Source organism: Eucyclogobius newberryi, unplaced genomic scaffold (genome assembly GCF_026437365.1).
Source record: "Eucyclogobius newberryi isolate DKJ021-1_F unplaced genomic scaffold, fEucNew1.0.hap1 SCAF_11, whole genome shotgun sequence".
Lineage (NCBI taxonomy): Eukaryota > Metazoa > Chordata > Actinopteri > Gobiiformes > Gobiidae > Eucyclogobius > Eucyclogobius newberryi.
Window position 1 is genome coordinate 24,832,659 of NW_027315735.1, and position 16,281 is coordinate 24,848,939.

General features: G+C 38.7%; 1 protein-coding gene across 6 annotated transcripts in view; it reads left to right on the top strand.

The window, feature by feature from the left end:
* Positions 1-16,281, top strand: part of LOC140354588 (protocadherin alpha-2-like) — a 91,546-nt gene that overhangs the window by 72,896 nt on the left and 2,369 nt on the right. The window contains exon 4 of one of the 6 annotated variants that reach the window (XM_072439648.1): positions 3,599-3,763. The exons of the other annotated variants lie outside the window; for them this stretch is intronic. Within the exon in view, the coding sequence (XP_072295749.1) occupies positions 3,599-3,763 (165 nt within the window). The remainder of the gene's footprint in view (positions 1-3,598; positions 3,764-16,281) is intronic. 6 annotated transcript variants of the gene reach the window in all.

Here is a 16,281-nt window from a genome sequence, read left to right on the forward strand (position 1 = left end):
TGTTAACAGGCACGATCAAAGCATTTTCTTTCTTTAAAAAAATGTGCGTCATCCACAACAGATTGAAATAGGTGTTACTTAAATGGTTAAGACACAATTCTAATGTTGAGTTATGGTACATACTTGTCCTTGGTTTGACTGACATTGCTGTCCATAGAACTGAAATTAGGTTAAAAAGATAATGCAAGTTAATAAATACAGTTGAACATTAAACCATTTGAAGGAGGGAAGTGTCTCTATGGAAAATATCTCTCTGGAAACGGACTTACTTCCCACCCAAAACGTTAAGGTTTTATTTTGCCTTGTAATGTGCAAATAATGTATGTGGTGTCTTAATATGCCATCAAAGTGTGGTTTATTGTACTTCATATTCAATCATGGTTAGGCTTTGGTGCATTACAGTTACAGATTTTGTTTCGCGAAAGACCTTAGATGGGATATGACATGTCCAGACCAACTAAACTTAGCGGCACTGGCTTTTTGCAAGTTAAGTTGAACTAAAGATTTATAATTATAGTATTAAGTATTTCAACTGTACATGTATTATCAAAATACAAGTATTATAAAATTAGAAGTGTACAAATAAATAACTGAGATCTTGATAGAGACATGTACTATAGATGTGTTGGCTTTGTGTTAGCCAAACTTACACTGTCTGTTGTGGTCATATTTTATTTGAAAACAAAATATGACCACAAGGGCAAATTAATGAAATATGAGATATTAAAATAACTAATGTTTTAGATGTGCAACTTCTCATTTAGCCGATTTTTTGTTTTAGCAAATAAATGTAACCAATTGCAATTCTAATTAGACATTGTATTAATTTGGAAATGTGTTCTAAATGTAAAGACTATTCTTCCTGGGGTCCAAGTGGACAGTGTTTTCAATAAAATCAACACCTAAGGATTCTAAAAAACACAGTCCTGTTCCAGTACACTACATAGAATGATATCAGTATATCAATTGAAACACGTTCTAGCACAACCAAGCTGACATGACCTTTTATAATACTGAATATGTTTATTTAACATTGTCTTAAAACACAATTTATTGACCTGCATTCTTAAGGTTACAGGGAGCTTGTTCCAGCACTATCGCTCTGTACATAACTGGTCTTTTTAGTGCATTAGTCATAGGTAGTGGTACTGGTAGTTGTGCAAACAGACTCAGTGGCTTTTGTCATGTATATATATATTTATGAACCAAAATAAATCTACAAGTTAATCTGTCCTCAACAGTAACTAAGGAAAGCCTCTTGTACATGACTTTCCTGCTAGTCCTAAATGGACATCCCAGTGCAAGACGAGCTGCTCTGTTCTGGATTAGTTGTAGTTTGGAAATATCTTTTTTGGGTGCGCTCGACCAGATTACAGAGATGTCACTAGATGTAAAAGGACCAGAGACTGAATAACCAGAAATAATGGTAGAAAAGTGTTAAAAAAAACATATTTATGCATATTTGTATATTTGTGAGGGCTGCACTGTACAGAAAAGGGCCAAGACAAACTTCCTTGTAGAATGCCACGCAATAGCTTTGAAAGTTAAAGGGAACCATTAAAAAGGACACCTTGCTGTCGATCCGCAATATAACGCTTCATTAAATATACTGCAGCGCTTCTTAAGCCATATGCAGTCAGTTTACTAAGCAACAGTCTGTAGTCAATCATAACAATCATAAAGCGGCACTAAAATCAACGTAGACGAACCAACATGCTGTTTTTTGTCTGTTTGTTTTAGCCACTCATCAGAAAGCGTTGCCAGTGGCTGTTGAATATCCAGCCTTGTAAGTACGCTGGAGATCAGAGTTAAGACCATTGCTCGTAAAATAGATCTGTATTAGCTCAAACATGACCTTCTCTAATATTTCCTCAGAATAGGCAGCGCACTAATTGGCCGACGGTTTTGGCCATTTAAGTGCTTTCTGAATTTTATTTTTTAATTTCTATAATGTTTAAACCATGTTTCTTATAAAACACAAGTTAAATACATGACATAAAGGCTTTGCAATGTGCATCGCAGAGAGTAGGAGCAGCTTTCCATTAAGATTGTCTAATCCAAAAGTATCAAATTTTTTAGAGAGGAGCATCTCTTTCATTTCATACATGATGGCCTTAAATACGGAACTACAGTTCCTTTCATTATTTTTGATAATTGAAATCTATTGATCACTTACAGTAGGTGGCATTTGACTTCTCATGTCCTCTATTTTGTTTGTATAAACATTGTTAATGCCATATGTGGCAATGATTTTAGGTTTTGTTACAAATTCACCATTCACATTCAGGTTGTTTAAAGTCTTCCACAATCTTTTACTGTCACTGCCAGCCTCCTTTAAAACCCCTTATGCTTATGGCCTACTTTTCCTAAAATACCTGAAAAAAAATGAGTCTCATTTCAAACTGAAGCTGAACCCTTTGAAGTGCTGTGAATTTGCTGGACTCTTTGTGAAGCTGCAGTTCCAGATTCTGATGTCTGATTTAATTATAAGTAGAAACAAGCTATGCACAGAGGAAATCAGAATTTAAATTCTGCCTGGGTTTTCTTTGTTAATTTATGCAGAAAATATTGCTTCCTTTTATTTCTATTTAATTTTGTGACCATATTTCTTGTTGACCTGTGGGCACTCTGCAGGGTTGCGTGAACTGGCTTGTCCTTTTCTTTCATGAGATTTTGAAGTTCCTCATGTCGCAGACGGCACTGAACAGATTCATGAAGGAGTCTAATGCCTTCTCCATACACATTTCCTCTTGAACAGTTTCCCAATTAATATTGACAATATCAGACCTAAAATTGTCCTCACAAAATACATTATCTTGTAAATAGTTTGTTGTCCCATCTTTTCAACGCTACAATAACATTGTGGTCACTGAAGCCCACAGGCACAGGAACAATGCTATTGCATTTCTCAGCACTATTTGTATAAAGAAATCATACTGTTAATACTATTACTTAGGAAATAGCTGTAATGGGACAAATAATACTAAGCCTGGACATATCGTAACATGATTCTGGAATGGTCAGATAATGGTTTATCGCTTTTGAAAATGACACCCTTCTTACTATTATATTCTCAGACTGCATCAGTCACAGTAAAATGTGACAATAGACAATAAACAAAGAACATATAGAGAAAAGCAATGGTGGGACCAGTAAAGTGACCAGCCAGAGGGCAGTCAGAAGTTTGTTGAGGATGGAATTGTATAAACTTTCTGTTGGACCTTCTCCATTTCAGTTTATGGTATCAGTGGTCAGAGGGCAGGAGCTGCAAGACGTTATGGAAAGGGTGCTCAGTGTCTGACAGTTTGTGTTGGCCAATCAAGCTATTGCTATGTCGATGTGTTTGAAATGTTTGGTGAGGAGTGGATTATTTTTGATGCTTTGTGAATGACAAGTCCCAAGTTCTCACTAAACCTTTATGTGACAGCGGGTCTCTGTAACGTACGCAGAGAAAAAAAATAAAACACAGCCACAGCTTTTCTAATACATGTAAATAAATGTTTAACTTGTTATCTGAGAATTCTGGCTTTCACCACTGTTATTGTTCTTACTGTATTTGTAATGTTCAAAATAAACTGACACTTCTAAATATCTACAGGACACAAGCTATGATGGGACACGCTGCCACAGCATTCAATACAGATCTGGAGACAAACGCTTCATGTTAGTTGGACCCAGAATGAGCGTAGGATCAACAATAGGAGCAGCAGAAGGCCGTGCACACACATTAGGTCACCCTGATAGAAGCCACACATCTGAAGAGGTAAGAAAGAACCATTTTTATTAAGGTAGTAGTAGTAGTAAATAGGTGATGAGATTAAAATGTTTTGGTGCATAAAACGTTGGTGAAGGATAGGTAAAGACACTAAACCAAAAAGGCATGGTTAAACCACCACTACCTCTGTGCAGATAGGGACTGGTAAAAGTAACTTGATCCGAGTGTTTTGTAGTAACCATGGTGCACAATCAGATTAGCCATTTGATATCAAAGTTAAATATTTTGACTTTATAAATAAAGCTAAACCACAATGCCATACCATTTATGACACTGAGCATTATTGCATCTCATTACAAGTGCATGGTGTGTGTTTGTGTTTGTCATGTCTGTATCAAAATGCATTTGACCACAATGACCATTTGATGACAATGTTTGCATATAATGATGTTGAACCTTCACCGTGTAAGATTCATGTATCTCAGTGTGTGGTAGTGAATGACCAACAGTCTGTAGCTATTAAGCAAGGAGATACATTTGTCAGCCTGTGTAGATACTGTATAATGCATCAAAAATACACTTAAATAATAGATGATTAATATTACTCTTTGATTTGAATATTTCCATTTGTAGTAAGTCGAAAAACACAATAGCATAGACCTGTTTAGTGCAGAAGATTGCCTTGTCTCCGTCCTCTAAAAGTAGGTCATATCTTGCACATGTGCGAAGCGCTGCATGCTGTACGCTTCTGATTCTCCGATGAACACAGTTGCCAATAGCAACGCTCACAAGATCCACCTCTCTGAATTTACTGGTTGCCCCAGTGAGCATGCTGCAGCCTTAGCAACAGCAGCGGAAGGGGAGGTGAAAGGAAAGTGTTTTTTGTTCACGATATTTAATCAAAATGAGATCAACATTCACATCCCTTGTTAATCACCCAGCAGATAGACATGTGGAAAGACAAAAAATGTGAATGCACGAGGAAAATATAATAATTCAAATAACTAGGTCAGTTTAAGCTTTGCAACAGTGTGTGAATTATTGGTTGCAGATTACATGCAGAATCAAGTGAGATTATTATGCGAATGGTCTGTGTCAATTTCCACGCACTGTATTTTTTGCATTTGCTTCTCAGGATTCATTTGCTTCCTCAACATTTTCACACGCGACATGTGAAAATGGTCGGGTTAAAAGCATTGCTCGCTTGTTTAAATTGATCTGGCCACATGGGCTGACTGCTGCGCTTTTGTGTGCATGTTTTATTGCATCATTCTCACCGCAGTGACCATTTTTGGTTGTTTTTCATGTTGCTTGTTTATGATTTACAGTGGGGGACGTTTTGCTTTTTCAACATGATTTGTGCTGTATTAGGCGGGTATAAAAGAACAAATCAAATACTATCAAGTACTGAGAGGAAACACAGCTTCAATAACCTTCTAAATGGGAACTCATATATAATTTAACACATGCAATGTTTTTATTTTTAAGTACAGTTAACATTCATGTCTTATAAAGACATAAATGCTCATAAAAACAATAATTGTAGAATTTGCTAAACTAATGAATTGGCTTGTCTAAATCTTGGTTCTATCTTTCCTGTACTAGTGTATAATGCTGTCCTTGCCACTTTGATATGGCCAGTTTATCCCCGCCCATGTATCCCTTCCCCCATGCTCTCCCCTCGCAGCCTGTTTTTTTCCTGCTTTTATGTCTGCCCTTGGTTCAATTCTTCCACATGCCAGCCTGACTTCACCCTGTTGTTTTCTGTAGTCTAGTCTCTCGCTCTGCTACATGCTTGGTAGCTCCATTTGCCTTATGCCTCCAGGCTTACAGTATATACATGGCTGTGGTTGCTGCATTGACTGTTGTGTGTCAGTGGGGCAGTCTTGCCCATTACTGCAGCACAGGACAGTACTACTCTCATAGGATCAGCAACAATGACGCAAATCTAATTTACATGCAGTGTGCGGTGTAAGGAAAACGGCCTCTTTGTTTGTGCTCACAATTCTCAAAGACACATGTGTCACATTTAAGAGGTTAGAGACCATGAATTTCAGAGCTATCAGGTAATATACATTTATATGTGTCATGGTTTTGTCTGTGTCCATCACTGATTCAGTGATGAGAAACTGGAGGAAATGGGAGTCAAAGATACTTTGTCAGTTAAATGCAATGTTTTGATATATCAACACTGATGTCACACTGAATGTGTGCGAACTAAAGAAACAAATATAGTGGGATTAGCAACTTTCCTAAAACGAAACAACTTTTTCCTCAATCTTATACTAGGGCTTTTTACAAACACAAATAGCACATTAGCGGTGTACTTAAAAATGTTGAACGACACATTTGTGCTGCTCTCGGACTGAAGCTGTATTTTTACTAAAGCCTTTTACTGAAGCTATGACCGCATTCTACAGTCAGCCGAAGACACTGATATAGAAAGTAGAAAAATAATAATAATATCTGTTATTAAGCTGAGCTAATTACAGCAATTCTCCCATAAACACATGTTCTTTTCAATAAAACATAAATTCATAAATAAAGTAGGACCTGATCAATATGGATTTTTTTTAGAGCCAATACGATGCAGATTAATCAGACAATGTTTTCTTTTTGTTATTTGTTCTTTAGCATGAACAACAACAACAACAACAATGTGGCTATTTGATCAATCATATCATGGATATTTTATAATTTGGTAATTTAATGCATGTTAATACTATATTATATTTTATACCCTTTGTTTAAAAAAAAAAAAAAAGGTATGCAGGGTTGCATCCGTCTCTGTCAAACACTAACTTCGTTGGAGACCTCCTGTTCGGTTAGGGGCGCGACAAATCAAGTTTTAATTTCCAAATAAATACAGTAAATGGTCGGATCAGGAGGAGGATGAACATTTGGAGGAAAGTGAGTGGAGTGCTGTCAAGTCTTGTGGATAAGGTAAAGGCAAGAGAGAGCTGAGTAGTGAGTCGGATGATGTGGATGACAGGGAGAGAGTGATGAGAGTCATTAAGATTGTTTCTGAAATTCAAAGAGGGACACAATATTTGAAAGGTAGGGCCATTGGCTATTTCTACCTTTTGTGTTTGAAATAATTGGAGATGTTGTTGAAGTTTGAGAGGTGGAGGATTGTGATTTAATTTAAGAATGAGAGTCAAGAAGAGAAAGCGTTAAGTTATCTTGTGTTTGTAAAAAGGAAGTAGAAATGAGAAAGAAAATGGGAAGTGGACAGAAAACTAGAGTAAGCTTAAGAATTGTGTGAAGGGAGGAGCGGTGGTCGAGATGAAGAGGTTGAAAACTTGGTGGTCGGGAGAAAAAGGACAGTTTGTCTGTGATTGAGTTTCAGGATGAAACTGCCTCTGCAGTGTTATGAAAGCATTTGGTGACGTTTCAGCTTATGGTAAAGTAACATGAACTTGTGAAAGGTGTGGAGGAAAGTCTGATTTTGGTTGTTGTGGGGCTAGAGTGAACGAGGAATGTGTGAACTGTGGACGGGCGCATCATGTCGGACATAGAGCTTGTGAGGCTAGAAAGAAACCTATGGAAATCCACAAAATCTGAACTGCCAAGAATTGGAGTTATGCAGAAGCAGCTAAAAGTTGCAGTTGCAGCTAATGACCCTAAGAGTAGAGAAATGTTTTTTATCGTGAAAACCCAGGTGTTTTGTATGTTATGGTGGAGGTCATTAATTAAGTTGAGCAGGGCTGAGAAAGTGAATATTACAGTGGAATGTGCAGCCAGGCATTCGGTTGTAAAACGTATTACAGTAGAGCAGGTGCTTAAGGAGCCAGAGACTGAATGGAGAGGGAGGCTTTATCTCAAGCTCAATTTTCTGTAACATGCATGCTACATTATTCACGGTTGACTGTATGCCATCTGCGAGGAAGGAATTCATTTAGTATGTTCTTGGAGACAATAATCATCACATATCAATACATTGTGACATATCATAGTTAAACTACTGCATTTAACTATATTTGTGACTAATTCTTCTATAATCGTTGTCTTTGTGGACTGGACATGGAAGTATTTCTAAAGTTGTTGTAAAGAGATGTTTCTAATACTAAACAAAATTAACCTCTCAAGCCCCGGTTTTGAAACATGGCTCAAGTCAATGGCTGAGCTCATTGGCATGTATCACCAGTTTAGCCTTTAGCAGCTAGCTACATGTGGTGGTCGTGCTCTTTGCCCAGGAACCACATGATCAGAGTGAGAGCTGCTAGAGAAGTGTTTAATAAAACTGACCCAGGAAAATGTTTATGATTTGAAAATAGGCAAAGTTCAACACAGCACAGCACAAAATAGGACCTTTTTGAAAGCTGCAGATGCCCTCTCAGCCAAACACATTCAATTTGCACTCTGCATTGCACTCTATAGAAGAAAAAAAAGGAAGGTTTCTGGATTAAACCAACTCACGGCAGGTTTATGCTGGCAATGCCCTATTTGAAAGAATTTATGGTGTACTTTCACTACCATGGTCGCTCTTGCACAAATGTATCTTGTACAGTAGGACCATTCAAGTCTCGTCGCTTCTGAGTTGCTTGCTTCAGGCTAAATGACTTCTGTAGCGTGAAGTTTCATAAGCAGTGTTACGTGGCTTGGTTGTTAGCTTTTCAGTCGCTCTTGTCAAGCAAATCGTACATGTAATGAGTATTGTTCAGTGGGATACTTGACTATTTGTCTGGTACAGGTCTTGTATTACAGTTGGTGTCTTTTTCTTTACTCTGAATCAACAGAGTCTAAAGCAGATGTGCGCCGGCCCAGCTCTTATTTGGCATTAGCGCTCAGACGGTCACAGCATCTGCTGCTGTGTTTAGGTCATCACTGCACTCCTGAAGGATTGAACTGACAGTGGGGTCAGTGCTAGGAGGCCATTTTGTGCAGAATAAGCAAGGTCACAGTTGGTTGAGAGACAACTGCTGACTCCCTGCAGCTGAACAGCCACTGACCAACGCAAAGTGCAATCAAAGCTTCATTTTGAATGAATGTATGAAATGGAAAGGAAAATCCACAGTAATCTGTTTGCCCCCAAGACTTTGTAAGAGGATTCTATAGGATCCTTGCACTGCTCAATATGGGACAGGCCGACTGTTACTCCACTCTGGTGTGATTAGTATCATATGTTGTGCTTAGTTCTAATCCCAGATCGGATCAGATGTAGGCCGATGGCTGGAGACCGAACTCAGCCTTACGATGCTTCAAAACATCACCTAATTTTGTATACTTTCTTTTGCTTGTTTATACATTCAATTTTGTCACAATAGAAGTTTTTCAAACTCTATTTAGATCATAAGACAACCCTATGCTTTATACCAATTTTGATATACATTGGCAATAATAAAACATACTGATTCATACAATAAAATGTAATATTATGGTGTGGGATTATACTATTTTGGATATATTGAGGAAAAGTTAAACTCTGTCCTGTATGTAATTTATTTTTCCGAATTTACACTGTTGTTCCCTATTCAAAAACAAAACCTTTTATACTGCCATACCTTTTATAACATATTTTATTATGTGCTTTACTGATTCAGTATTCATTTATTGTTCATAGTTGCTCCACTGTGTGTTAAAGATTTGGTTGTCATTTCCACTATGTGTTGACAATAATTTTGCAATGTATATAGTGAACGTTGCATTTACACATTGTGATGATTATAAAATCAGTTTTAGGCAAGGTAAGTTTATTTGTTGAGCACAAGTTGTACACCGAGTAATTCAAAGTGCAGAACAACAGATTTAAATTAAAATGACAGTACAAACAAATGAAAACATTAACAATAATACAAATACAAAATTAAATAATGTGTTATTTAAGTGTTAAATAGAACAGGTTTAAAACTGAAACGCAGATTCCCCATGTATAGTCCTGACTCTGGCACCAGCAGGAGGCTGGTCCATGTATAGTCCTGACTCTGGGCACCAGCAGGAGGCCGGTCCATGTTTAGTCCTGACTCTGGCACCAGCAGGAGGCTGGTCCATGTATAGTCCTGACTCTGGGCACCAGCAGGAGGCCGGTCCATGTTTAGTCCTGACTGGCACCAGCAGGAGGCCGGTCCATGTATAGTCCTGACTGGGCACCAGCAGGAGGCTGGTCCATGTATAGTCCTGACTCTGGGCACCAGCAGGAGGCCGGTCCATGTTTAGTCCTGACTCTGGGCACCAGCAGGAGGTTGGTCCATGTTTAGTCCTGACTCTGGCACCAGCAGGAGGCTGGTCCATGTATAGTCCTGACTCTGGGCACCAGCAGGAGGCCGGTCCATGTTTAGTCCTGACTCTGGTACCAGCAGGAGGCCGGTCCCTGAGGTCCTCAGAGTCCAAGATGGTTCATATGACACTAACATGTCCGAGATGTACTTTGGTGCTAGGTGTAGCATGTATTTCCGTTACCAGCAAGTATTAATGTGTTATTGATATGTAGCAGTAGAATTGGATCTGGTTTGGGCTATGATCAGAAGACTATGGCTCGGCTGCTGGAGCTGGTGGGCAGTGCTACACATCTCCGTGTTATTGCAAGATTAAATCGTCGCGTAAAACGTAAAAATCCGCTCTGTTTAGCACATTTCAGACGAGAACAGCATGTTACCGGTGTTACGTCACTGATTTTGCGACGGCGGTTAAATCAGTGGTTCTTAATCTGGGTTCGATCGAACCCCAGGGGTTCGGTGAGTCAATCTCAGGGGTTCGGCGGAGGTCAAGACACACATCCGACTCATATCATTCGTGATGACACGCCCCGCTTGGCCTAGCTGTGCTGCAGGGAATTTGGTGTACGCTCAGTAGTTGACTTGTGACTGTCGTGATGTACGTCCTGAGATTTCTCTCTTAATATTTTAGACTGAATCAAAGGCCCACCTTTCTGGGCAAAGTCTTGGTACCAGCTTGCACCTAAAAGGGCCAAAAGGACCAGGGAAATCAACCAGAGTCTAACCTGTATCAAAACCCCATTTGGGATAAGACCTGTCACCTGGCCAGAGTCCCAACAGACTAGCCTGTATCAAAGCCCTCCTTTCTGAGCTAATACTGGGCAATAGCATGGCCCAAGAGGGCAAAAAGGACCAGGCCAGAGCCCCCAGAGTCTAGCCTGTATGAAAGCCCTTCTTTCTTGGCTAAGTCTTGGCACCAGCCTGGCCCCAAAAGGGCCTAAAGGACCAGGAAAATTGCCCCAGAGTCTATCTTATATCAAATCTCTCCTTTTTTGCCAAAGTCTTGGCATCAGCCTGGCCCCAAAAGGTCAGTCTCTGGGGCCATTTCCCTTGTCCTTTTCTATAACTACTATACAGTACTATAATATAATATATTTGTGAGTGATCCTTTTCGAGGATGCTGGACATAAAAATTAAGAAAAGGAATAGACTTTTTTGCAAAAAGGACATGCGAGTGGCACTTGCCAAGGTGAAGCATGTCTGAACTGGTCTCTGAAAGGCAACAGCAGAAGTCACACTGATTTGCAGTAAATATTCATTATGTTTTTGTTTTTGTGTGAAAATGTTCTTTGAACACAGTGATGTTGATGTATGGTTCATTTTGTGCGCCAGTAAAATATATAACTGACGTTTCGAATTTGAAAAAATTATATTTTATTTTTCCAACTAAGAAGGGTTCAGTGAATCCGCTTATGAAACTGGTGGGGTTCAGTACCTCCAAAAAGGTTAAGAAACACTGGGTTAAAGCATTCGGTTACCAATGCGGTTGCTATGGCGCGTTCTTGGGTTTGGCCGAATTAACTCGAGAATTTTTTTTGTCATTGGTTAAAACTAACCGTCCAGACTTTGTTGTGAAAAAAATAAAGCTATATTCCACTTATTAACAGACGTTGCAGCCCATCTTTAAGACATGAATCATGAACTGATTATGATTGTACCATTTATTAAAGTGAAGAAAAATAAGTACGTATTTACAACAACACAAATAACAATAACACCATATATACACCTACTGCAGTATTGATAACTGGTTTGAATGAGGAAAATGCACTTTGAGCTGGGTTTGAGTTCAATGATGACTAGCAACAAAAATGTCCAAAAAAAACAAATCAGTGATACCGGCAGAACCAATCAAATGTCTGATGCAGCAACCCACAAGGGTTTATTAAATTTAATGGAGTATAGTCTATAAGTCATAAGATGACAAACTGTGGGTGCAAAGATTCAGCATTTAAAAGAGAGTGGTGGGGGACAGGTTCTGTCAGCCTCCAACAGACCCCAAGGGCGAAGATTGTAGGCTCTCAATGTGTCTCAGCTCGCCATCGAATAAGCACCTGACCAAATCCTCAGACAAACACGATGGCAGCAACGCACTCCCCACAGGTCCATAGTTAGCTCTGTTCACAGCTGTCTAAGCCTCCCCACAGATGCCTCACTAGGGGAAGGTACCGGAACAGGTCGAATACTGCTCTGCATGCTACCATTGGTCGAGCACAATCACGTGATTAGGTTGAGTGAAGCACATAAGTGACATAATAGTAGGTGTGGTTGTGAACATGAAGGGCATGGAATAAACAAATATATATTCTACATTTGTTTATTAATATGACACATGTTAATATTAAAGCTGGGTTTTGATAAAGACGAGGGTTACACCGGCCATGGAGAGACTTGTACTAAAGAGCTTCTTTAAAGTCTGTTCTCTCAATCTAAAGCCAGTGCAGAGACCTGAGCACAGGACTAATGTGATGGTACTTCCTGGTTCTAGTCAGGACCTGAGCAGCAGCGTTCTGGATGCACTGCAGCTGTTACAGTCGTCTAATCTACTGGACACAAACACATACATTTTAAACATATTTATAGATGGTAAAACATATATTATATTTAACCTTGGATTTATAATTCATTGCAATCCGTTTGTGAATTATAATACAGTATTTTCAGTTTGCATGAACTCAATTTTATTTTATTGTTTGAAAACAAAGGGAAATTAGTTTATTTTTAGTATATTATTTAATAAAGAATGATATACCAAAGCATTGGACCTGACGGGATACAGTAACTTTTTGTGATATGTTACTCAGGAATATTCCATAATTTTAGTTTGACTTTGACTCAGTATTATACCTTTTATTCTGACCTGGGTCCTGTTTTAAGATTCAAGCCATAGAAACTTAGACACATTCAAAGGAGTGAGGTGCTAATTATGCATGTTTATAATTGCTTCGAGTACACATAAGGCACACATAACACCCTGACATGACTTGATTGATTCATTTGAGGAAGCAGGAACAGTCTTTTCATTTGAATTTACATGTTGAGTATAATCTGCACATTCAGTTTGTTTCATTTAGCATGGGTGGACAATACAATAATACTAACAGCATCTAGTTCTTATTCATTGTGGTTGAGGTTTCTTAAAGATATCTGCTCCCTAAGGTAAACAACGGCAGGAATAACGTTCCGCTAGAGTAATAGCGACAATCCTTCATATTTGTGAGTTAATCATTTCACCCCACATACAGTCTGGTGTTGTCTTATTTTTAGATAAACCATCTGTCAAACAACAGTGCCAGAAATGATGTTTTTTAGTAACGTCAAAGCTATAATGATTGAAGGGAAAGTCTGAGTGCTGCGACGGCACAATTGCGTGTTGAAATGTTATCCCTGCTATCCTCTGTAATGTGTGAATGTAACAATGGGAATTGGGTGTGGAACACTGACTCACTGGTGCAGCGCTCTCTCCTCCCACAGAAAGGATCACTCTCTCTGCCTCCTGCGTCTTTGTTCCACTATCGCAAACCCACTTTTTAGCCATGAAGCCTCAACCATCAATACAGCATCTGTCCTCTATAGTGCGTCTCTACTCTTGTGCTGTACGATGCCCTTTTATATTTAACGCAATCATCCTCACATCTTTGTCCTCTCTTCCTTCTCCTTTGTATCCTCATCCTAGTAGTTGTTCCTCCTCTTTCTTATGCCCCCTCCTGTCTGTTTATGATATTGCAAGATGATGAAAACGATTTAATTTGCTAATTTAAACTACCATTATTTTTGCTATTTACAGATTTGCTTTACTTCCTTTCTTGTATCTTGCTTCCTGAAATCTTTTTGAGAAATGTGAATAGTGGTAAAATTCACATTAGACAGTTCTTGCAATTGACAGACTATGAAACTGTGTTTGTCTGACTATTATTTGGCCCCTAAATTATATAAGAGCAAGATTGAACCTCTGACCTTCAAGTTGGTGCTCTAACTAGGGAACTACTGTGTTTTCATATTATCCATCCATCCATCCATCCATCCATTTTCTACCGCTTGTTCCCTTTCGGGGTCGCGGGTGACTGGAGCCTATCCCAGTGACTTCGGGCCTTACGTTTTCATATTATATGTAACCTAATATATTAGTGGAACATGGATTTCCCTTTTTACGTAATCTTATGCAGATAATGTTCTAAAAACAATTGTAAAATCACTGTTTCTTCTCAAAATGAGTGTAACATTTAAGATGACATCCGTGATGAGGCATAAATTAAATGCTTGACAAAAAAAGTGCAGACTACTAGACAAAGTCAGCCTCCATTAAGCTCGTGTCAAACTCTGTTTCATTCACTCAGTGCTGCTCATTATTCCCAGTGGAGCTGGATTATTGCCACAGTTCAGTGTGAAGCGGTAGTTTTCCTCGCTTGAGTCTAATACATTTAGAGATCAAAGTACTGTTTTGAAAATATTAGTCCAGATGATTTTTGAGGCTAGTGTGCACATTCTGAGACAACATAATCAATGAGAAATTAATTGAGATCATTTACAGATCAATTTTCAATCACTGAGATATCTTTGAGGTGTATTATGTAGCTGCAGAAAATGTCCCACAGTCCTAAGGCTGAGGTTTCGTTAGGGGGCGATTGTTAATGGGTGTGTATTCTTGTTTAAATTTTGATGAAAGTGCCAGAACACCGCTTGTTATAATTTTAGAAATGGCTTACTTGTCCTGTGAAAGTGGAGCAGCCTATGAAACCATAAGTGCTTCTGCAAGGTCCTCTGCAGACCAGCCCTTGTCTATAATTCAGACGTGACTTTTTTCTGGGCCAAACACACCGCACATTTCCACCTGCAGTGGTCTTCACATGCAGCACTGCAGCCTGCTATATATTCACTGCATGACTCACAGGGCATTGAAAATAGCCCTTAATGCTGTGCCCTGCATTTACAATCTATTCCCTAGATGTGTTGATAGACCTATATAGACCTAACCCTATAACAGACGGTGCATTGATCTGATCATACCACATCCTTGTTTTGATCAAATATAAATGTGCCTTTACTGTTAGTTTTTTTCATTTTGTTTCCTTTCCTTGGGGATGTTACGTTCTATATGTTATATTGTTGAGGTTGGAAGATTATAATGTAATACGAGCAGAGGTGGTCAGTAATTAAGTACATTTCCAATAAGTAAATATAGTTTTTTAGGATCTGTACTTTACTTATATTTGTATTGTATATTCCAGAGTCTTGATTCGTGCAGATGGGCTGTTACAGTCTTGTGACAAAGATTTCCCCTGCGCATATTGTGGGTACAATATCAGACAGTTTGTGGGTAACTTGGCTTTAATAAATTTTGAGTATCATTAACAATAGTGTCAATAGTTCTACCAAGGTTTGAGTTCGCTTATTCTTGCTTTTGTTTTGGAAATACTTTATCATGTGTATTTATATGTATCCAATTATTTCATCCCTTGTACCTTTTATAATTGACTCTGCGTTTGCATAATTTTTACTAGTTTTATATGGTGGACTGGACAGAATATGACAACAATTAAATTTGTATATTTTCTTTACAAAATATAGATAATATAGCAAATACAAGTAATAATTTCACTGAGCTCATTTTACTTATATTGGAGTATTATTTGACCAGGTGTATCTGTAATATTACTCAAGTAATTTGAACACCTCTAACTATGAGTCTGCTGTATAACACTCCTCTCTCTGGAGAGCTCTGTGTGAGGAACAGCTATTGAGAACAAAGAAAGGAGTAAAAGTGCTCCTCCTTGTGGCAGTCAAGAGAATTACTATACTATATTTACATTGTGTGTCGCATGCAATCTACTATTGACTACTGTAGTGACCAGTAAAACGACTAGTATGTTTCAGGGTGACAATTGATCTCTTCAAAGTATGTCCTGTCCTATTTTTCACAGCGTTTTCACCCATAGCCAGCACAGACATCACCCTTTCCCCTGTTTGATGGGCAAATCTGGATTAAGCAGGTCTGACTGAAGAAAGATTTATTTGTAATCCCACAAAAATGATTTTTGTTTAAACTGTGTGAGAATGTGTGAGTGAGCCTAGACTTGATATTGGGAACCTTAACTGTTCGTATACATGCTTTATGGAGAAGGAGGAACAGGGCATTGACAAGGTCTGCACCTGCGTCACCATGGATACTGTACAGAAGTGTACCGATTACCAGTGCTTCCCATGGGAACTGTTTTGTCTCCAGGCTGAAGCCCAGCCAATCACTGTATAGTCTTGAGGTGATATTGATTCCCTCCAACCAATCAGATGTATACATTCATTTCCTCGTAGCTATATCACAATTTATTCTGTTGATTTGTCTGGTGAATGGTC